This window comes from Sarcophilus harrisii, chromosome 6, assembly GCF_902635505.1.
Source record: "Sarcophilus harrisii chromosome 6, mSarHar1.11, whole genome shotgun sequence".
Taxonomy (NCBI): Eukaryota; Metazoa; Chordata; class Mammalia; order Dasyuromorphia; family Dasyuridae; genus Sarcophilus; species Sarcophilus harrisii.
In genome coordinates, this window is record NC_045431.1 from 176,508,391 (window position 1) to 176,532,434 (window position 24,044).

Genomic DNA, 24,044 nt, shown 5'->3' on the forward strand with positions numbered 1-24,044 from the left:
CAATCTCCAGTCCTCAGGAATGGAGACTCTACATTTTACTACTATCATTCAGAACTATGGCACTTCAAGGATCCTGAAGCAAGAACTTTCTCTTTCTTCACAATCTTTACTCATTCATTTCTCTTTCTATCTGATCGATTCCTTATCCTCACCACGACTGTAAATCCTTCTCTATCCTTGTTCTCCTACTCCATCTCCACTGTCTATTTAGTACTTAGCATATATAGGAACTTAATAGATGTTTATTGAATGGATTGACTAGGCTTAGAAAAATGTCATCAGGTGAAATGAATGAGAGGAAGAGAAGATGAGATGATTATGTAGCAAGATCAAGGGACAAGAGGTTAAGAGGTATCCCTACAGTGTCAGAAAGAAACAAAAGTTTTCATTCAGCACACTGGGGTGGGGGGAAAGGGGATGATTCTCTCTGGTGGATGAAGTTAGAGGAAAACATGGACAAGAGTTACACATGCGCAGACATGAATGGTGACTACTGGTGTGGTGGGAGTAACACTGATTAAATTCCAGATCAGAATAATGCCCAAATAATGGCCATCTATTTTATGTCTAGTTTATATAGTATGATAACAAGTGCTGCCTTTTCTGTCTTTTACCTTTTTGGAGTATAAACCTAGAAGCAGAATCTCTTTAATAAAAAAGCAATGACATTTTAGTCATTTTAAAGCTTAAACTCAAATTATTTTCCATGTCATCTGAGGCAAGTCATTTAACTTTCTTTATAAAATGAGAGGGTTGGGGGCAGTTAGGTGGCACAGTGGATACAGCACCAGCCCTGAAGTCAGGAGGACCTAAGTTCAAATTTGACTTCAGACACAACATTTCCTAGCTGTGCAACCCTGGGCAAGTCACTTAACCCCAATTGCCTCATTAAAATGAGAGGATTGGGCTTAGAGGAACTTTGAGGTTCTTTTTAGCTCTGAACTTATCTGCTTTTTTTCTCTTATCCAGTTGTCTAGCTAGTGCAATCATCGGTGTTTATCCAAGATAAACATACTGTTAGATCATCTCTTAGGATGTCTATCTGATTATGTATCATAGCGTGAATAATGATGCCATTCATTTGGTCTTTAGTATATGAATTCTTAAGTTAAACTCCTGAAAACTGTGGTTGTCCTACAAAGTTAAAGTTCTGAGGCATGATATAACCAGAATATTATCATCTATTTGCAGCCAACATGAGCACCCAGAGGACCCCATGAACCTACCTAGGGAATTGCAGCAGACATCCCTGACGACTTACTTGATATTCAGACTTTTAATATATTGGTACTTAATTTTTTGGCTTTCCTTCAAGTAGAGCTCTGAAGAGTTTTATTACTCTAAAGTACATCTCTAGAGAGATGAGCAATGGCAATAACTCATTCTATAAGCCCAAGCAGAGAATCATATAGGTAGATGGGCCACTCAAAGACATTCTAGCCCAAACCACCTAAGAATCTTCATCACAACCTATATGACCAGTTGTTGGCCACACAATAAAAATACTTTGCTTCAAGGCCTCCATGAAGAGGAATAACTTCCTGCTCAGGAAGCTTTTCTACTTTGGTTGGGCGGGGCTGGAGTGGCTTTCTATCTCAACTCAAGCCTAAATCTGCCTCTCTTGACTTTCTGCAAGTTCTAAGTTCTGCCTCTGGTGTCAATGAGCACTAAGAAGGTGTCAGCTCTGTAGTAGGACAAAAGAGAGGAATTTTAGACAAAAAGGAGCTGTTTCAGGTTTCTCACCTTAAATTTTCTCTTCACCAGCAAAGATACCTAGTTGGTTTATCTGATCTGTACATGGTACAATGCTAAGTTCTTTTTCCATCAGTTTTTCTTCTTTGTGTACTCTTAATTCAATGCTTCCATTGTGGTTTGACTCAGAAGGATTACAGTGGAAGTGCTAGTTCCCCAAATCTGGCCATCCTGCCATGGATCATGCAAGTCCAAAACTGCTGAAAACCATGTCCATTGCTGTTTCATACTTTACTATCAAGCCTCTTGAATACCAATACTATGTTTAGATGAATGGCTTTCTAGCTCTACTTAGCCATTCAGGTAACAATCACTTTTGGGACCCTAGCCAACCCAACAGCACAAATCTACCTAAGTACACCATCAATGAGCTTCTATCTCTCCATCTTGTCCATAAGAATAATATGTGAAAGACTTGTCACAGAATGGTGATGTCATATGGTGGGCATCTGTGATATTTGAGCAACTATCTAAAACATTTATTGCCATCTGGTAACCCCATCAAAAAAACCAAATCAGGGAGTTCAGCATGACCTATATTTGATGAAGACATACTAGGTGGGTACCATGCTCTTTTTCTACAAGTTTTCTAACCATCCCTTCTATATGAGATTTTAGAATATTGCCAGGAATCCAAGTCAAGTTTCCTGGGCCATAAATAATTTGCCACTTCAGTTATTCCCTTCTCCCTTTCCCCCAAATGGGGCACATCTCCTCCAGGATCTGCCAAGTTCACAGATATGGCCCAGCAACCATACTTGCCATTTCTTTAAAGATGTGCCTCAACAACCAGGTGGTTTCAACTCCAGAGGAGTTGGGTGGGCTTGAACTATTTTCTTATTTGCCCCTGTGATCAACCCATTAGTCATTTTTGTCTTATCTTTAAATAATTTTCATTGGCAGAAGGAAAAAAAAAAAAAAAGCAACTTCTCCCTATTGTCTATCACCACCTGACACATTCACAATAGAGATCCTATAGGGAAGGTTTATTTCTCTTCCTCAATATAGTTAAAAAGTCCATTCCTTTTTGGTTCCCTAAGCCTTCCTCAGTTCTTCCTGAGAAGGAATTTCATAAGTCCTTGTCCCTGATTTTGAGGAAGCCTTCAAACAAAGGCTTTTCCCATTTAAAACTTTTTGCTAAAAACACATTTCAGCCTTAGTCTCTCAGTCATGGAATGGACTAAGCGGAACAAGACTAATAGTTCTTGGAACTCACTTCTCATCAAAAACTCTGTTTTTTGGTAAAAAATGATGAAAGGATAGAAGAAAGAACATTTCACAAGGGATTCTGCTTCAGGCTCTTTCCAAAGTTAACTAATCTTTGACGAGTTGACAAGTGGTACATAAATCATATAATTGGGACCGAGCTACAAATGGTAATTCTACACTGATCAGGCACCCTGCTTATCATCAGAATCAAAGTTTGGCTACTGCTTGAGTCAATAAGTTTCAATTAATGAGTAGAAAAATTAAGAAGTGGGGTGGGAATACTATTACTAGGCTGAGAAGCAGAGCTTTGAAAGAGAGCTTCCAAGTATCCAAAGCATTTATACACATACCTGTGTGACAGCAGACCCACACAGCATTTTAGGGAATTCTGGTAGGGTAGATATGTGCTTATTTAGGTAACTATTAATAACAAACATTTAGGAACTACTTGGTGGGTCAGGTATGCTAGAGATTTGCTTATTTAATGTGGTCAGTAAAATCTGTGTTGCCACTGTCTCCTAAGGCCTTCTGTCCTGACCCCATACCATCACTGGCAAATCCTAAGGTAATCTCTGGGCCTTCCTTTCCTTCCCCCTCACTGCTATCCTGGAGGATTCTGGGTACTTGCCATTCCCCCAGCAAAACTTTCTTTTATGTATTTCCCCCCAGTAATTAGAATTCCCTGACAACAGAAACTGCTTCTATCTCAGCAACTGGCACAGGGCTTAGCACAGAATAAATGCTTCATGACAAATGCTTATTCATTCATTCATGGTGAATTAAAAAGGAAAAAAAATCATCAGTCATGGTTTTAAGAGCAAGAGAAGTGTAAATGATGCTTGTAGGAGTATAGAACCTGTCTTGTTTTCCATGTGAACTCTGCAGCATACATTTAAATACCATTAGAATGCTGCAAGTCCAATAATAACCTGTCTTAACAAAGGAAAAGCCTGGTCTTTTAACTCTCTGGGTTTCAACATGATACCTTCTTGCCTGCCTGCTGCCTTAGCACCTGGGGCCTTCTTGTTTACCCTAGAATAGTCCTGCAAAACCCAGCCCTGTTTTCCCCTTGCTTAAGGTCTGAGCTGGCCTGCCTTCTATTTTGCTGGTCCTGTTGCAGACTTTCTGGGGAGATTCCTCCCCTCCTGGGATATGTGATTTCAGAGTTGTGAGGGAACACTCACCAGAATGTACCTGTGCATCAGCTTTAGTTTTAGGGAGCCATCTGGGCCCTTGAATGAAATAGTCCACATGTGGGAATAATGCCATTGTGGTCTTCCTGACAAGGGCCAAAATGGGGAAATGCTAGCAATCAGCAAGGAGGCATTCATCTCAAAAACATGACCACAAATGTTAAGTTACTGGCTTACGAAAGCGAGAAAAATTTTGGACTTTCATGGGATTTTTAGCCTGGCCAACCATGGTGTATCCATAGTGTGGTAAGATCACTGGCAATAACTGATGTCTTGATGACTCACTTGAACTGATAAAGGCATGAAATAGCTTCCTGATTGAGAAATCATCAGGATAAAAAGCCCAAACTTATCAGTATCTCAATCAAAGCCTTCAACAGTTATTTAGTGAGCATTTAAATCCATTCATTCAACACACATATGCACAAGGTTACAGAGGACTTGGCCTTTAGGGAAGACATGGAGTCTGAGCCAGGAAATCTCCAGGTCCCAGCCCACAATCAGGTCACATTCTGAGGAGAAAACACATACACACAAAACCCTTCTTGGTATACCCCTGTTTAATGCAATTATTGGCCCACAGAAAGCAATTACTGGCTGAACATTTATATGAACAATGATATGTTGTCAAATTCTAAATGGGGAAAAATCAATCACAGAATAACATCAAGAGTTGTAATGGGCCCCAGAATAAAATAAAGTGCTTTTTGCAGAACAACAAATGGCCCACCACAGTCAGCTGGCCTGGCCATCTATGTCCACACTTACCTTCCAGAATCTCCCATCCTTGAAACCACAGAAATGAACACTGTCATTGCTCCAAGAAAGAGGGTGCCAATCTAATCCCTTATACCTCCATTAACATTTTATCACTTTATAAACCAAAGCATTCTTTCTTCCTGGCTGTCCACCACTAGCTCCCGAGCACAAAGATCCCTTTACTTTTGTATCTGTAGCTCAAGGAACTAGCCCAACATGGCAAACGCCCATCCATGTACAAATAAAGACTCAAGTAAGTAATGGCAGTGAGGGTTCATGCCATGACCTTTCATATGCTTACCCCATATGATGCAGCGTTATGTAAAGGAATAAGGCCTCCTTTGTCTTGAGCATTAACATCTGCTCCATGTTCTAAAAGATATTCGGCGACTTCCAGGTTATTATAACCTGCTGTAGGAATAAAAAGGCAAAGATATCAGAGCAAGATTTCACTGGGACGATGCACGAGGAGATACATTTAAGGGAAGGAATAAGCGTTTGAACTTTGTGTGTTTATGGTCTCCTGGCACATTGCTTCATTCTGAGACAGGCAGTACTATCAGAGAGCATGATATCACATATTTCCCCATACAACTGGATCGATCTCTTACAACCATTCTCTCTTCTACACCAATTTGCACAACATCCTAATGGTCTAGCTCAGGCCTCCACCATCTCTCTTCTGGAATCAGTCAACAAAAACTAACTTTCAAAGCACTGAATCACATGCCAGTCACAATGTTAAGAGTAGGAGATGACATGCTCAAGACACACACAGTAACTGGAGGGAAATCTTAGGGTTGAGAGAAGATAAGAATAGCCATGGGGAGGGATAGGTAAAGGCCTCCCACAGAAGCTGGTATTTCAGCTGAGGCTTGAAGGCTTCTAAGAAGCAGGGAGAATATTCTAGGCATGGGAGAAAAGCCTAGCCAAAGACAAAGATTTGGGAGAGTTGTAGAGCATTTTTTGTGTAAGAAAAAACATGAGACTGGAGTAACCTGATCATGCAGCTAAAATATAAAGTATAAAGTATAAGATATGCAAAGGAAGAAAGGGTCAGGTTACAAAGGTTTAAATACCAAACATAACTTTGCATTTGATTCTAGAGGTCAAAAGAAATCAGTTGGTATATATTGAGCAGGGGAGAAAGGTAACATGGGAAGACCTAAAAATCTATCCTTGAGGAAAATCCCTTTGGCAACATAGTGAAAGGTAAATTGGAATGGAAAAGATTTGAGGTTGAGAGAAAAATTTGAAGGTTGCTGGATTAGTCTAAGGGAAACAAGATGAGGGCCTGATCTAGGGAGATGGGTGGAGAGAAGGGGTCACATATACTAGGGATGTTATGAAGGTAGAAATGACAAGATTTGGCAAAGGATTAAATATATAGGGAATGAAAAGTTGAGGATGACACAGAGGTTATAAGCCTGGGTGTCTGAGAGGATGGTGGTATCTTCAAAAGTAAAAAAAAAAAAAAAAAAAAAAACCAAACTGAAGGGGGGAGGACAAAAGGAAATGACTTTTGCTTTGGACATAATGAGTTTGAGGTAACTATGGAGTGATAGGTAGTCGGTGACTAGCTCAGCAGAGATTAGAGCTGAATATGCAGATCTAGGAATCATCTATATAGAGATGATAATTGAATCTATGGTAGCTGATGAGATCACAAATGAAATGGGATAGAGGAGAAAAGAGAAGAGAGCCCAGAACAGAGTCTAGGAAACCATTCACAGTTAATGGGTATGACATGAAAAACAAAGTCTGATAAGGAACAGTCATATAAGTAAGAAGAGAACCAGGAGAAAAATAGTGTTCTTGAAATCTATAGAGGAAGTGAGCATTTAGAAGGAAAAGGTAGTCAGTAAAGTTAAGAGGTTGAAGAGATCAAAAAGAATGAAGATTGAGATTTGCCAAATAAATTTTGGTAAATCTGTAGAGAGCAATTTCAGTGGAGCGATGAAGTGAGAAACAATCATCAAAACAATCTGGTATTGGCCAAGAAATAAAATAATTAATCAACGCAACTAATTAGGTACACAATACATAGTAATAAATGGCCATAGTGATCTGGTATTTGACATCATAAGCACAATAGGGAAGTATGGAAGAAATCATGTGTCAGATCTGTAAATAGGGGAAGAGTTCATGCTAAACGAAATATGAATGTAAATCAACACATGCTGTGTTGGCTTCCCCCCCCTTTTCTTCTATTTTATTTTTCTTTCTCTTATATTTTTCCCCTTTTGTTCTGACTTTTCTCTTCCAACATGATTCATAAGGAAAAGTGTATTAAAATAATGGACATGTATAACTAGAAAAATAAGTAATATTTAAAAAAAAAGAAAATACTATGCTTTGATACACAGTCTCCACAGTTCTCTTTCTGAATGTGGATGGCTCAATCACAAGTCTATTGGAATTGTCTTGAATCACCCCACTGTTGAAAAAAGTCAAGTCCACCATAGCTGTTCATCATATAATCTTGTTACTGTGTATAGTGTTCTCTTGATTCTATTCACTTCATTCAGCATCAGTTCATGTAAGTCTCTCCAGGCCTCTCTGAAATGAGCCCGTTCATCATTTCTTAAGAACAATAATATTCCATTACATTCACACACCATAATTTATTCAGTTATCCCATCTGATGGGCATCCAGTTCCTTGCCACTGCAAAGAGGGCTGCTACAAACATTTTTTGCACATGTAAATTCTTTTCCCTCTTTTATGATCTCTCTGGGATACAGATCCAGTTAGAGACACTGATGGATCAAAGGGTATGAAGTTTGATAGTTCCAAACTGCTCTCCAGAATAGTTAGATCAATTCATAACTGCAACAATGTATTAAGTGCCCCCGTTTTCTCCCTGCCCTGAGCTGTGGATATATAATTTTAAACATTAAAAAAAAATTTTTTTTTTACTTTTACTATATGCAAAGATATTTTTCCACATTCACCCTTGAAAAAACCTTGTGTTCCCAATTTCTCCCTCCTTCCCCCCAACCCTCTCCCCTGGACAGCAAGTAATACAATATAGGTTAAACATGTGCAGTTATGAAGGTGTTTTTCTGAAAGAGAATGCTTTGGACCCACACTTAACACCATTCACACCAAGATAAGATCAAAATGGGTTCATGATTTAGGCATAAAGAACGAGATTATAAATAAATTAGAGGAACATAGGACAGTTTACCTCTCAGACTTGTGGAGGAAGGAATTTATGACCAAAGAAGAACTAGAGATCTTTATTGATCACAAAATAGAAATTTTTGATCATATCAAATTAAAAGCTTTTGTACAAACAAAACTAATGCAAACTAGATTAGAAGGGAAGCAATAAACTGGGAAAACATTTTTACAGTTAAAGGTTCTGATAAATGCCTCATTTCCAAAATATATAGATAATTGTCTCTAATAAGCAATCAAGCCATTCTCCAATTGATAAATGGTCAAAGGATATGAACAATTTTCAGATGATGAAATATAAAATAAATTTTAAAACTTAAAAAACATGGTCATGCAGCTCTGAAATATCACTTTACATTTCTCAGATTGGCTAAAATGACATAAAAAGATAATGATGAATGCAGAAGGGGATGTGGGGAAACTAATACATTGTTGGTAGAACTGTGAATGGATACAACCATTCTGGAAAGCAATTTGGAACTATATTCAAAAAGTTATCAAACTGTGCATACCCTTTGACTTAGCAGTATTACCATTGGGCTTATACCCCAAAGACATACTAAAGAAGGGAAAGGAAAAAAAAAAAAAAAAAAAAAAAAAAAAAAAAAAAAAAAAAAAAGAAGGGAAAGGGACCTGTATGTGCCAAAATGTTTGTGGCAGCCCTGTATTGTAGTGGCTAGAAACTGGAAAATGAATGGCTGCCCATCAATTGGAGAATGGTTGGGTAAATTGTGGTATACGAATGTTATGGAATTATTATTGTTCTGTAAGAAATGACCAGCAGGATAAATACAGAGAGGCTTGGAGAGATTTACATGAACTAATGCTGAGTGAAATGAGCAAAACCAGGAGATCATTATACATGGCAACAACAATACTGTATGAGGATGTATTCTGATGGAAGTAGATATCTTCGACAAGGAGAAGATCTAATTCAGTTCCAATTGATCAATGATAGACAGAAGCAGCTATACCCAGAGAAGGAACACTGGGAAATGAGTGTGGACTACTTGCATTTCTATTTTTGTCTTTCTTCCTGGGTTATTTTACCTTCTGAATCCAATTTTTCTTGTCCAACAAGAGAACTGTACAGATCTGCACACATATATTGTTATCTAGGATATACTTTAACATGCTTAACATATATAAGACTGCCTGCCATCTAGGGGAGGGAGTGGAGAGAGGGAAGGGAAAAGTTGGAACAGAAGTGAGTGTAAGGGACAATGTTGTAAAAATTACCCATGCATACGTTCTCTCAATAAAAAGTTATAATTAAAAATAAATAAATAAATACATCCCCACCCCACAAATTAAGAGAATGCTTATTTCACCCTTCAAACTCTTGAGTGGGAACAACTATAAAATGGAACAAGACAGCGTCATCAGGAGGGAACCAGAATATGAAAGTGATGAGAAAAAGAAGAGATGGAGAGGAAAGAAAGTCTGTTAATTACAGAGCAGACATTCCAGAGGGCTCCATTATTAAAGGAGTGGATAGCAGATATGGAGAGGGACATTTTGGGACAGGGTTGAAATAAGATAGGAGAAAGCAGCACACAGCAAACAATGCCAAAAAGGGCTAGTACCTTGGCATCTGAGACTTTAGAATCATAGGGAAAGAGAACACAAGGAGAGTGGGAATATACTAACCACTAAAGAACAAGCTCATGTGTTCTCACTACTTGGAATTATGTGGCTGGACTGATCAAATTCCATCTACATGCTAAAGGGCTAGTCATGCTGTTTACCATGATGGCCCTGGATGGGTCTCCTCACAGCAAGATGGAGCTGGAGGAAATCTTTGAGTCTACTCATAAGAGATGTGGAAAAGACTTAGAGGGCCCAAGAAGTAGGAAATGGAGGTGGAGGTGTTAAGGCAGGGCAGGTTGCCCTTTCTGGCCTTTTCTAAGATGGGCTGCTTAGTTTGGAGAAGGCTTTGGGACATCTACGATGGCTTCCTCAATGGTTTCTCTTCTAGTCTTTAGACTTCCCAATTTATCCTCCGCTTAGCTTCCAAAGTAAAGTTTCTTAGGCACTGCTCTAAGTCACTTCCCTGCTCAAAAGTTTTCAACATTCCCCTGCTATTGGAATCAAATCCTGCTTCCATGTCCTAGAACCCAAACTCCTTTCCCTTTATTCCTAAGAGTATTTGCTCTTTTCTAATACATTGTGTATTATTATTGCTCCTCTGAACAGCAAGTTCTTTTCTCAATTCCATACCCCATTGGTTGTGCCTTGACTAGTCTGGCCTGGCCTTCTCTGAGAAGGTGGGCCCAATACCCTTCAGAGCTCTCTGTACTCTAGCCTTCCTTTGAAGAAAGGCTGTTTCATTTTGTCTTGCTGAAGGTCTAGCATAGGACCATGGATAGAGATGTATATGAAATAAAAGTAGAGCCTCTATAAGTTCCTGCTGAGTATTTGCTGAGAAGTTGCAAGATATCATGGATAGAGAACTCACACACACACACACACACACACACACACACACACACACTCTCTCCCTCTCCCCCCTTCTTTCTCTCCCCCCTTCTCTCCCTCTCTCCCCCTCCCTCTTCTCCTCTCTCGCTCTCTTCCCCCTTCTCTCCCTCTGTCCTCCCCCCCCTTCCCCTCCCCCTCTCTTAAAACAAAGGAACCAGCAAGCCTGCTCCATGGAAGTCAACCATCCTTTGGTAAATCAGGCCAGAGCAGGGAAAGAGAAAGCACAACTGGGCCTGGGATCAGCCCCTGCAAGAAGCTCACCTGCCAGGTGCAGTGGAGTGGAATTTCTGCCCTGTGTGTCTCTGCAGTTGATGTTCTCAGGAGTGCACAACTTCTGTACCCGGGCCAGGCAACCCTTTTTGGCAGCATCCAACAAGGCAGCATCTCCTCTGAGCAAGTCCTGGATGTCGGTGTCCCCTTCCTTCACCAAGTCTAAAGGTGTGTTGCCATCTCTGTTCTTCTTAGTTGGGTCTGCTCCATGCTACCAAGGAAGAGGGAAACATGAAACCGCTGAGTCTGGCCTCTTCAAACACTCTCTTGCTATTTTAATTGCTTTCATCCCAAACTCTTTTCTTTCCCAATACTGTTCATATCTCACTGGGGAATATCATCCAATTTAAATCCGATAATCCCTGTATCCTTAAGATCATCTTGAGGATCCTTCCATGTGACTGCTGCTACTTTTAGCTCAAGTTCAAATATCTTAATTAAATTTTAGGTCCATTCAATGGTTAGCAAAGTCAGAGTTCAAACCTGTTTCTTAGTCCTTCCTTCTCAGGTGGGTGACTGACTACAGATAGAATACTTTGGTTTCAGTTTCTTATCTGTCAAATAGGGATACTATAGCAGGATCTCCCAAGGCTAGTTTATTGATTTGATGTCAACATGTCTTAGCTTAAGAGTTTTCTCAGTGGCCACTTCTTCCATTTGAGCTCTTTGAATGGAAATTCTTATCTTTTGTTTTTGTTTAAATCCATGTAGCATGAAGGAAGTCAGGTACCCATCAATGATCAGGCACCTCGATCAAGTCTTTTCCTCACCATCCCACCCATGAAATGAAGGACCAAACAAAATCAAGATTCTTGACCATTATAGGAACAAGAAGCTGACCAGGAAGCTTTAAATACACAAACAGTTTAACAGCTAGAGACAAAAACCAGGTGAAATTTGTCCAGTAACAGCAAGAAATGTGCAAATGTCTTCCTACCCTCACATTTGGTTTATAAGAATAGTAAACATTTCCCCCAAAACACAGAAGGAGGAGGTATGGCATGATAAAGTTTACATTATAAAACTACAAATTAAAAAGTCTAAATTACAGGCATGTTCCACTTTCTTTAATTGAGAGGGGTAAGACTTTAAGAATAGTTTCACCTCATTTTGAGTTTCTCTTGAAATAAATGCATATAATAACTTTATTAGGAAACTCATTACTCCAATTTAATCAGCTTTTTGTTTCAAAACAAATTTGTGTAAAATACACAAGAATCTGTGGTTTATAATTATCAGGATTCATAAAATGAAGCGATAACAGAATTTAAGTAATCAACATGAAAAGCAAAATTTGATTTTGGGGGGTACTTTCTAGGTACTTTTTTCTTAATCTTACAAAATAATCTTCTGGTATTTCTATTAGAGACATAGAAGATAAAGAATCTAAGACTACAGCTCACTTTAACGAATCCTAATGAGCTAAACATGTTCAAAATCTAATTTTGAAAGGCAGATATTACAAGTAACATGAAACCATGGGAAAATCGGCTTCTATAATTTTAAATGAAAGCAAATTTTACAAAAACAAAGAGAACTAAAAGCATCTAAAAGCACCGCAAAAGTTAATGCAAGTAACTTGATCTAATGATTCTGGGGAAGCAGAAGGGATGCAGCATACCTTTAAGAGAAGCTTACAAATCTCATATTTTCCTTTAGCAGCTGCTTCATGCAGAGGTGTAAATTTCCACAGGTCAGCGACATTGACAGATGCTCCATGTCTCACTAAGAGCTCTGCTACCTCGTAGTGGCCATAGGAACAAGCATTGTGAAGGGGCACCAAGCCACTGATTGGGGGACAAAAAGCATTTTCAAATTCACAGAACTAAAAGAAAGCTCCTAAAAATATTATGTACATAAAATATACAGATACACAGACAAGTTAGAAGGGATTTCAGCAACTGTTCCCCTCATTTTACAGAAGGGAAAATAAAAGGTACAGGAAGGTTAAGTTGACCAAGATCATACAGTTATTTCTAAGAATCAGAGGCAGGATTTTAAATCTCGGTCCACAGTCTGAAGCTAGAGTTCTTTTCACTATACTGGGGTGGATTATTTGTTTTTCCTGATCCTTTCTATTTCAAATCAATCCAAAATATAGATTATTCATTATTATATCCATCAACTTCAAAAACTAAAATTTAAAAAATCCTCTTTGGTTCCAAGTTTCCAAGGGAAGATCATGACGCTTGTTAAAAATGATAAACTCAACAATGGAACCCAGTAAGATACATCCTCCACGTGACTGTTGCTACCTTGGCTCAAGCTCAAACATCTTAATTAAGTTTTAGGTCCATGGGGTGTACTCGGTACAATCCAAGTTAGCAAGATTTGCATTCACACCTATTTCTTAGCCTTTCCTTCCCAGCTAGATGACTGATCATGGAAAGATCACTTTGGTTTCAGTTTCCTCATCTGTAAAATGGGGATAGTAATAGGATCTTCCAAGGCTGGTGTGAGGTTCAAATGAAAGGACATTGTCAAATGCTTTGCAGACTTTTCCCAGGAATGTGATTGAAAGTTATTAGGATTATCAGCACCAGCTCAGAACAGAGCTTTCTGTTCTGCCCACAGGCATCAAAGTCTGAACTGGGATGATTTCCCAAAGAGCTGTTCCCCTAAGGTTTTTGTCTTCCTGGGAACAGCCCCAACTGTCTGCCACATGCGCTGAAGGTTAAATGTTCAAGAGCCAGACCAAAAGAAGACCGTTCCTTGACCTTGTCAATGTGCTTTGGCCCAAGAATTTCTTCCATGGCCACTCCCTCCACTTGAGTTAAAAACAATTTTTTTTTGAGTTATTAAAATCCATCCATCCTGCCCACTTCACTTTGCAAGCTTCTTGGTGTTTCCTTTTGCCACTTCTCTTGGAGAATCCAATGGCTACTGTGTGATACTCCACTTCCACTCTCCAGCTGCCTCTTGACCTCTTGGTTTGGATGAGCTGCCACTTAATTCTTTGGATTGTAGCACTTGCTATTCTGGATCCCAGATAAACAGGGGTGCCTCTTTTAATGAGAAACATAAGGTCATTGAGAAAGCTCTAAAATTTCCCTCAGAAAAGACAATCCACTCCACTTTCCTTGAGCGTCTGGAGTGCTAGAGGCTTGGACAGTCTACCCAGAGACACGCACTGATGGATGAGCTCCAAAAGATGGATGTCTGAACACCCCAGCTTTGCTTTGTCCTCTCCATTCTTTCTCTCACAGTAAGGCTGAATTCTTTTAAGTAGGTACAAAGCACATCTGGAAGGCTCTGTGATATTTCAGCTTCATGTAATCAACACAAGACCTTGTTATCCACAATCAAATGCATATGGAGAATTTCACAATTTAAATGGATTCTCTCATTTGGAATCTCTTTTAAAGTTTAAAATGAAAATTCTGGCTCAGGAAGAAGTGACCCCCATCCCTACAGGTCTTTAGGAGGAAGCTGAATGACTGCTTGGCCATTCAATTCTTAAGCATGGGGCTAAAATAAGGAAGACTTGGTTTTTGTTTTGTTTTGTTTTTGGCTGAGGCAATTGGGGTTAAGTGACTTGCCCAGGGTCACACAGCTAGGAAGTGTTAGGTATCTGAGACAATATTTAAACTCAGGTCTTCCTGATTTCAGGGTTGGTGCTCTATCCACGGTGCCACCTGGCTGCCTCCCCCCTTTATTATTATTATTATTATTTTTTTTAATAAAACTTGAATTTAAATCTGACCTCAGACATGCCCTAGCTGCATTTGTCTGTTTCTTCATCCATAAAATGGCAATAATAATAGCAACTACCTCCCCCAAGGTTGTTTTGAGGATCAATGGAGATATCTGTAAGGTGCTTTGCACATTGTCTAGCACAATATAAGCACTATGGTTAGCTGCTATCATCATCATCATCATTAGAATGCTCCAAGTACAATACCAAATGCTAGAGATACAAAGAAAGGCAAAAGTATGGTTTCTGCTCTCAAAAAGCTTGCATCCTGGTGAAGTAATATGAAAATATATACATATAATCAACAAACATTTTATTACATGCCTTTTATGTGTAAGGCACAGCTAAGAATGGGGAATACAAAATGACGCAAAAGACAGTTCCTGCCCTCAAGGTGCTCACAATTAAATGTGGGAGACAACATGTAAACAAACACATATAAAATAATTAGAAAATAATGGACAGAAGACACTGGAAGAAAGAGGGGCTTGAGGGAAGCTTCTTGTAGAAGGTGGAATTTTATTTGGACTGAAAGGCAGTCATGGATGTCAGCAGTCAAGGCAGAGGAATGTGTCCTAGGCATGGGACAGCCAGAGAGAATTATTCAGATGCAAGAGAGTGACTGGGTGAGGGCTCCAGGCACTCTTTTGGACCTCCCTGGCTTCTTTTTAAGCCTCATCCCAAATTCCACTTTCTCCCAAAAGAAATCCCTTTGTTTCTTTTGCCTCTTTTTGTATTTCTAGTACTTAGCATAAAGCATGTGCTCAATAAATATTGATTAACTGATTAGCTGGCCCAGTGGATAAAACCTCAACACCATTCTTGTCTAACTTTATAACTTCCCTTTTACCATGAAGATGACAATAATATTTCTGTACATTTAAAGCCTATATGTATAAAACCTATATCAATTGTTGGCTTCTGATTTAATTGTGAGAATACAGTTTTAAATAGACAGATAAGGATAACAACCAGAAAAGTCCTGCTTTTTGCACTCTGGTATGGAACCAAAACCAATTTGGAAGTTGCTCAGGTGAAGTAGAAGCCACAGGAGGGGATACTTGCTGGGCTCGTGCAGAGAAAAAGTGTGTGTGTGTGTGTATGTGTGTGACACCTACCCCTTGTCTTTGGCATGAACATCTGCTCCATGATGGAGGAGGAACTCCACCACTGACACTCGGTTGTAGCCAGCAGCAAAATGAAGGGGGGTTGAGTGGCGGCCTTCTAAATCTCGGCAGTTCACATTCTGCGGGCTACAAAGTTGCTTGAGGAAGAAGGGAGAGAAATGGGGCAGAAATGTGAAAAGAGTGACATTTAATTTCAATTTTAGATTTACCTTTATAATACTGCAGTTTTTGATTGAATTATAATATTTCCTAGCAAATGCTTCTCCCCACAAAAAAATGAGGTAATAAACTCAACATTTAAAAACTGATTCATGAATCAAGAAACAACTGAATCCAATAATATGGTGGTCAGTAAATCTGAGGGCATAAAAAAAACTCTGTGTTTGACAGGAATTGTTGGGAAAACTGAAAAGTAGTTTGTCAGAAATCAAACAGGGACCAACCTATCTTACCAGATATCATAATAAACTTAAAATGGATATGCAGCTTTAATATTAAGTCAGTCATAAAAAAAGTTGAGAACAAAGTTTCAGCAGGAACTTTTTTGCCCAGATAGGTAACAGAGGGCTTCTTTTTTTTTTTTTTTTCCCTGCTGAGGTAATTGTGGTTAAATGACTTGCCCAGGGTCACATAGCTAGGAAGTATTAAATGTCTGAGGCCAGATCTGAACTAGGTCTTCCTGACTTCAGGGTTGGTGCTCTATCCACTGCACAACCTAGCCGTCCCAATACGGGCCTTCTTAATGAAACAGGGACAATAGTACTCAAAAATGATAAAGTGCATGAAATCAAGAAATTTTTTTCCAGAACCAAATCAGTACAACCAGGATAAAAAAAGAAAACAATATTTATATCTTATATATCTGATAAAAAAAAAAAAAAACTCAGGCAACTCAAGAGAGCCTATAAGCATATAAGTGATCAAAAGAAATGACAAAAGTATTTCAAACTATTATGGCTACAAAACCAAAATAATAAGAGATGCAGATCAAATGACCTCCAAATTTTATTTTAGAATGAGAAACTGGCAAATTAACAAAAGATCTCAACTGTTGATGCTGAATGAGCTGCAAAAAGGTAGCCACATTGAAATACTAGTAGAGAAATACTGTGTCTGACACCAACAACTCTGGAAAGCAACCACAGTCTCCATACTCTATCTCCAAGACCTGACTGCTGGATCTATGTGAGAGATGAAAGATAGAAGGAAAGGCTCCTACATATGCAGAGGAGCACTTTCTGTAGTTACAGAGAAAGGGAAATCAAGCAGATGTATATCAAGTAGGGAATGAGTACACAATCAGCAGCACACCAATGGGGAGGCACTGTAAGAAATTCTAATTATGAATCATGTGGAAAAACATGAAAAGACTTATTGCTAACTGAAAAAGAATAAAGCAATAAATCCAATTAGGAAAGTAATGACAAAAATTTCAACAAAAACATAAATACAAAGAACAAAGGGGAAAAAAGGGGAACCTGAAAATCCCTTCAGTGTGGTGACTAAGCAGCACTCACACTCACATACCACTTATATATAAAATAGTTGTAAAGAATCTTCTTTCCTTTTTATTCTTAAAAATGGCTCCCTGGGTGGAAGGAGGAATCATGAATACATCTGGAGGCAAAGACAATGTAAAAATAAAAAGCTATCAATAAAAATTACACAATCTAAATAGCTCTTCTCATTCTGGGATAGATGCACAAAAACAGAACTAGGAAGGGACACAGGACAATAAATTGATGCTGGATGAGAGAGAAGGATCGCTGCTTGCATTTTTTGTGCTCTACTTTAGACTAAAGGGGAAAAGAGAAGACGAATGAAGAAAAACCACATAAGAAACAATGAAATTATTCCTCAAATACATATAAGGGAAGAGGAAAGAGAAGAAGCATTTATCAAGTGTTTTCTACATGACAGGCACTGTGTGAAGCACTGGCTAGATATTATCTCAGTTGAGCATACAAGTATACACAAATGAAACATAAGATAATTGGAAGAGGAGCACAAGCTTCTGAAGAATCTGGGATGTACTAATATTACTTAAGAAGGAGTGTCATGGCACTTGGTTTCAATATTAAAGGAAACTGATGGTTTCCCAAAGTGGTGGAAAAGCGAGGGTAGTCCATTACAGACAAGGACAATATGTAGTATACTACAAAGGTATGCAGGCTGCAATAAATAATTAATAAGAAATGAGGAAAGAATTGTACAATTTATTAGCTAAACAGGTATTTGGGGTCTTTGGAATCATTTCAGATTCTACTTGCCACAGGGGAAGCCCCTTTCCCAGAAATCAAAGGGGGGGGGGGATTGGGAAGATTGAGTAACCCACAACAATTCCATCTTGGGACTCAATTCTGAATCTAGTTCAGTTCCCTTTCTACTTAATTATGGGTCTAGTACAACATTTGTCTTGTTAGAAAATTTTACTGAATAACAGGAATTATGAGAAACCTAGGAATTGTTGAACTTAGCCTGCAAGTGGGAAGCTGGATCCTCTCTCTCTACATGCCTAGAGACCCTTAGGTCAGGCTGACCAAAAATTCAATCAGATCCAGTGAGTAATTTTCTTGCAATTAGACATCTTGGGCAACACATTAACTGGCCCCCTACTGGTCAGTTTCTGTTTCCATGTTCCTTTGACTGAATACAGATATTTGAAGGGAGTGGGACACTTCTTTTTCTGATTTTAGGAAATTGTACTTGCTCACTCTCCCTCTCCCAACTTAGAAAGTCCTTACTCTTTGCTCCAATTAGAAACCAGATCAATTAATCTTATATATTCTGCTTTATAGTCTGCACATTATTATCTTTTAATGCATAAGAATCTGTTCCTTCCTGTATTCAGGATCCAGTGCCAAACTGAGAAGGCCTGGTCCTAACTCAGTATTGAATTGGCATGTACTATGTAATAAAGGAATATACTCAGAAGTTTAAACTCATTTCCTCAGCCATTTAAGGTTCTACCTAATACAAGTAACTGGGATGGGTGAAGAATTACCAAAATGTTAATTTGGCAAGATCAAAGAGTACATGTAAAAGGGATTAATGGATTAAGTAGGCTGGAACCCAGGTGCAAAAGGCTTTAAATGCCAAATGCATCAGTTTGTATTTGATCCCAGAGACTAGAGAGAGCCATTGGAATTCTTTCAGCAGGACAGTTACCTGGTATGTTTTAGGAAGATAACTGACAACTGTGAGGAGGTTATAAAAGAATGGAAAGGAGATCAATAGGAATCAGGCCACTATCAAAGTTTGGTTGAAAGATAGTGGCCATGGGAAGACAGAAAAAAGAATATGTATGAGAGATACTGTGGAAATAGGATTGATAAGACTTGCCAACTAAATAGAGATGCAGGGTGAAGGAGATAGTGAGGATGACATTAAGCTTGTGAATCTGAGTGACAAAAGGAATGGTGGTGCCTTTGGTAAAAAAGAGATCAGTTTGGGAGGAAAAATGAGTGAGCTCTGTTCTGGCTTGTTTGAGCTGAAGATAACTATGTTTGAAATGTCTAACAGAAGTTACCCATGTATATATCCTGTAAATTAAAGGCTATTAAATTTAAAAAAAAAAAAAAAAAAAAAAAAAAAAAGAAATGTCTAACAGATAGCAGGCAATACACAATTGGCAATTAGGAGATGACTTAGTGCAAGGGCAAGGCAGAGGAAGGGAAAAAAGCATTTATATAGTGTCTACTAAATGCACTGTACTAAGTGATTTACTATAAATACTGTCTCCTTTGATCCTCCCAATAAATCCTGGGAGAGAGGTGCTGTAATTAATCCTATTTTACTGCTGAAGAAAATTGTATTACATGACATACACCCATATATAGAGGATTAAATGTATAAAACACAGAATCACATGCATAGAAGCAACTCACTGGAAGAGTAAACAGAAAATGGAATGAGAAGTCAGAAGAGCTGTCTCCAGTACTTATTAATTGAGTGCAGTAGGCAGGTCATTTAAGCTCTCATTTTAGTTTCCTCCCAGGATTATTATAAGGGTCAAAATGAGATAACATCTAAAGATCATTTTGCAAACTCTGATGATGATAATAACTGACACTTTTCTATGTGATGATATACATTAAAGGATGCAATTTTGAATTTAGTAACTAGATTTATTTTTTGAATGCCATTTCCAGTCACTGGCAAACCCATAGGCTGAATCCTCATGACACTGAATAAGGAAATTTTTGAAAAAAAGAACTGACCAGGTAAATACCATATAAACTTTTGGGCCATCTTAAGAATACTGATATGTAAAAGAACAAAATACTCAATTATTAATAAAATTAATACTTTCATTAAGCCCTATGTGCCAAGTACTGTGAAAAGAGCGGGAAAAAAGCCTGGCTTTTCACAAAATATACTGACGGAGGACTTGTGATTTCTAAAATATGAATTTTGGAGAATGTATAGATGCATCTGTTATGACAACATAGACCATACAGTTTGTAAATAGGATTTGATTATAGTTAAAAATGGCACATTTAGAAGATAAGAACTGGAAACTGTATGGAAAAATTTATAGCAAATTTCTCTGATAAAGACTTCATTTCTCAAATATAGGAAAATGAGCCAAATTAAAACAAACAAACAAACAAACAAACAAAAAAAAACAAGAGCCATTCCCCAACCGATAAATGGTCCATGGATAAAAATAGGTAGTTTTTGGAAGAAGAAATCAAAGTTATCCATCCTCATATTTAAAAAAAAAATGTTCCACATCACTATTCATTAGAGAAATACAAATTAAAACAACATGGAGGTACCACCTCAGAGTCACCATATTAGCTAACATGACAGAGAAAGAAAATGACAAATATTGAGGGGATATGGAACAAGCTGTGAACTGGTCTAATGACTCTGGAGAACAATTGATAACAATGCCCAAAGGGCTATAAAACTATGCCCTTTTACCCAACAATATTATAACCAGGTGGGTATCCCCCAAAAAAATCAAAGAAAAGAGGAAAAGATCTATTTGAACAAATTTTTTTTATAACAGCTCGTTTTGTAGTGGCAAAGAAATGGAAATTGAGGAGAAGCCCATCAGTAGGAGAATGACCAAATAAGAGAATGACCAAATAAATTCTGCATATGACTGCAATGGAATACTATTATGCTACATACCAATACATGTATTGTGCTATAATACTATTAGAAATGATGAAGGGGATAGTTTCAGAAAAAACAGGGAAATATTATATGAACTGAGGTAAAGTGAAGTGAGCAGAACTTGAACACTATACATAGTAACAGCAACATAATAACGACGACAATGATACAAGACAATTACCTAATATTCAAGATGAAAAATGTTATTCACCTCAAGAAGGAAAATTGATGAACTCTGAATGCAGAAGTATTTTTTGGTTTCTTTTTCTTGCTCTTTTTGTTTTTTATTGTTTTAGGTAACATGTCTAATAAGGAAATAGTTAGCATGATGACAAATTTATAATGAGTATTTTATTTCTTTTCTCAATGAGTGGGAAAGAATTGGAAACAGAGAAACCACTTCAGTATCTTTATCAAGAAAATCCCAAATGGGAGCACAAAAAATTGGACATGACTGAAACAAATGAACAACAAATAAATGAGGTGGTAGAAACAAATGAACAACAAATAAATGAGGAGGTGGTAGTTTCAGGAAAAAACAAAACAAAACAAAAAAAAGCATGGCAATAAGACCTATTATGAACTGATGCTATATATAACGTAATTGTGAAAGAACTGGCAACTCTGATCAATACAGTAAACTAAGACAATTCTGAAGGACTAAAGATAAAAAAAAAAATGCTATACACCACCAGAGAGAGAACTAAATGCAAAGTGAAATAAAATTTTCTCATTTTTTTGGTAGTATGGCCAATATGGAAAGAGATTTTGTTATGATTTCACATATATTGTTAATGTCATTTTGCTTGCCTTCAAAGTGGGTGGGGGAAGGATGGGATGACAAGAGAATTTGGAACTATAAATTTCAAATTTAAATATTTTAAATTATTTTTATTTTAATTTAAATTTTATTTTAATTATTAATATTAAATATTAAAAATAAAATTTTAAAAGAAAAGCAAATTTAAATTAAATAATAAATTTGGAGGGGGGAAAAAAGAGCACAAAGTGAAGTGTTGATCTTCAGCAGGAGAAAGGTCATTTCTTTATCAGAGGCTGGCACAAATGAAGAGACTGGGGGCTGATGCTAAGGGATTTTGAGATATAGAGAAGTGAAGAGGAAGGACCCCACTGTTAATTATTTTTATTTTCTCACTAAATGAGATCTTCTGAAAGTGGTAGTGTGGGAGGCTTAGGAAGAGGGTACAAGGGTTTGGGATAGCTATTGGGGATATGATAGTGAATCAAAAAAGAGAAGTCAAAGTATTCACATATGTTCTAGATCAGTGGTGTCAAACTCAAAGAAAAATATTTCAATGAGTAATGATCTGTACATAGATCCTTGTATATAAGGATCCCTATTGACTTAGTCAGATCATGTAATAACTATGTTTTATTGCATTTTTATTAATTTTTGTAATATTTCCCAAATACATTTTAATCTAGCTCAAGCCTGATTTGGTAGTATTGTAGACCACATGTCTGATGCTTCTGTTCTTCATAAAACCAATAATCAAGGTCTTGATGATTTCCTCTAATACTGGTGTTTGCTAAGAAACATACAACAATAGGACAAGAGGGCAAGGGATTTAAGAACAGAGAATGAAGGAATATCGAACTGATCAAAGTTAGACTTCAGACTGGTAAGGAAGTAAAGTGAAGTCATCAGAGCAGGGCTGATACCCTTGAGAGTATTGGGGAATGGAGGTCCAGGTCCCAGTAGGTGACAAAAGATAGGGACAGAAGGGTTATGAGTGACTCTTATTTCCCACCACCCCATGGGCATTGGAGGTACAGGAGGGAAGCGGGCCATGGAATCTGTTTAAAGAAACATAGATGTGCATACTGAAGTTCCCCGTGTTAAGAGCAAAGATTGGAGTGAAGATAGCTATGTGTCCAGTTGAAGTCTCTGAGAAAGGAGGAGATAGAATGACATAAATACTGGAAGATCATGGCACTGAGCAATATTAAACAACTGCAGTATGTTCTAATACAGTGTGATGTCTACTGTCCTGCAGGTAATGATGATGGAGTAAGTTAACAGTGTCTTGCCTTACCTTCACAGTTTCTAAGTCTCCTGCTTTGGATGCCTCTAGGAGCCGGTAGTCAACATCCGAAGTACGCACAGGTGTACTTTCTGCAAAACAGGTTGAGACAAGTTGAAGATAAGGAAAAAGCAAAGGATAACTGAGAGGAGGAGGGTTAGAGGATAGCAAAGACATAAAAGTATTCCAACCGGTATTTGGCAAGGCACAATACCCATGTGATCTTGAAAATGATGCCCTGGGGCCAAGTAGGGTCTTACTTTCCCACCACATACATACAGCCATCAGTCAAGGTGATATTTTTATTTTTATACAAGATTGCAGACACCGTGGAAAACAAAACCCCTTGCTCCTTCCTCTACAGTATCACCTCTGCTCTCAACTTTTCTGGCTGTGGCCTTGTGATCATTCAAGATTACATCTGTAATACATAATCTGGACAAGAACGTTTTAATTGGAGTTCTGACTAATCTGTCATTCACATTTCATTTCATGGTGACTTATTGTGTAACTCCATATCTGGCATTCGCTTTCAAATTTTTCAGTGGTAAAGCAGAGAAATCACTACTAATAATAGCCTGTGAAGGGGACTTGGCACTGGTTGGTGCTAGAAAAAGAAATACAGAAGTGAGATAGTTCTTGCCTTCAAGGTGCTCATGTATTACTGGAGGACAGATACCTATTCACAAATTAAGTAAATGTAGAATATATTTTTAAAAAACTAAACCAACTATGATTAGGGGAAGGTATTATGATATGAGGAAATTCAGGGAAGACAGTTTAAGGAGAATGGTATTTGAGTCACGTTTCCACAAAGTTGAGAGGAAGAAGAAAAGCAGACCTTTAAGCCTGGGACACAGACTCTATAAAAGCAGGGAAACAGAAGGTAGAGAATCATCTCTGGGACAAAGAAAGGTCGTCCCTTGGTCAGAGTTGGGAGTGCAGGAAGGGAAATCAAATATGATCTGCTAGCACCCAAACCAATGAGAACATTGCTGCTGGAATGGTGAGGGTCTACACTGGAGGGACTGTGTTTGGTAGCATAGAGAGAAGGGGACAGATGAGAGGCTGAAGAATTGAAACTGACAAAATTGGGAATCTCCTCAGATATGGTGATGGAGGTAATGGGGAGCAGGGTGGAAGTGTGTGCCACACAGAGAAAGCAAGAAAAGAGCCTGAAGAACTGACAATTCTTAAAGGTTACACAC

The 24,044-nt window shown here is 38.1% G+C and overlaps 1 protein-coding gene across 2 annotated transcripts in view; it reads right to left on the reverse strand.

Annotated features, from left to right (window-relative positions):
• The window catches only part of TNKS (tankyrase), a 211,921-nt gene that overhangs the window by 28,852 nt on the left and 159,025 nt on the right, over positions 1–24,044 (reverse strand). For both annotated transcript variants that reach the window (XM_023505653.2, XM_031943163.1), the window contains exons 13-17: positions 22,849–22,928; positions 15,656–15,801; positions 12,465–12,630; positions 10,835–11,054; positions 5,215–5,324 (exon numbers count right to left, since the gene is read on the reverse strand). In XM_023505653.2, coding sequence (XP_023361421.2) covers positions 5,215–5,324; positions 10,835–11,054; positions 12,465–12,630; positions 15,656–15,801; positions 22,849–22,928 — 722 coding nt within the window. The remainder of the gene's footprint in view (positions 1–5,214; positions 5,325–10,834; positions 11,055–12,464; positions 12,631–15,655; positions 15,802–22,848; positions 22,929–24,044) is intronic.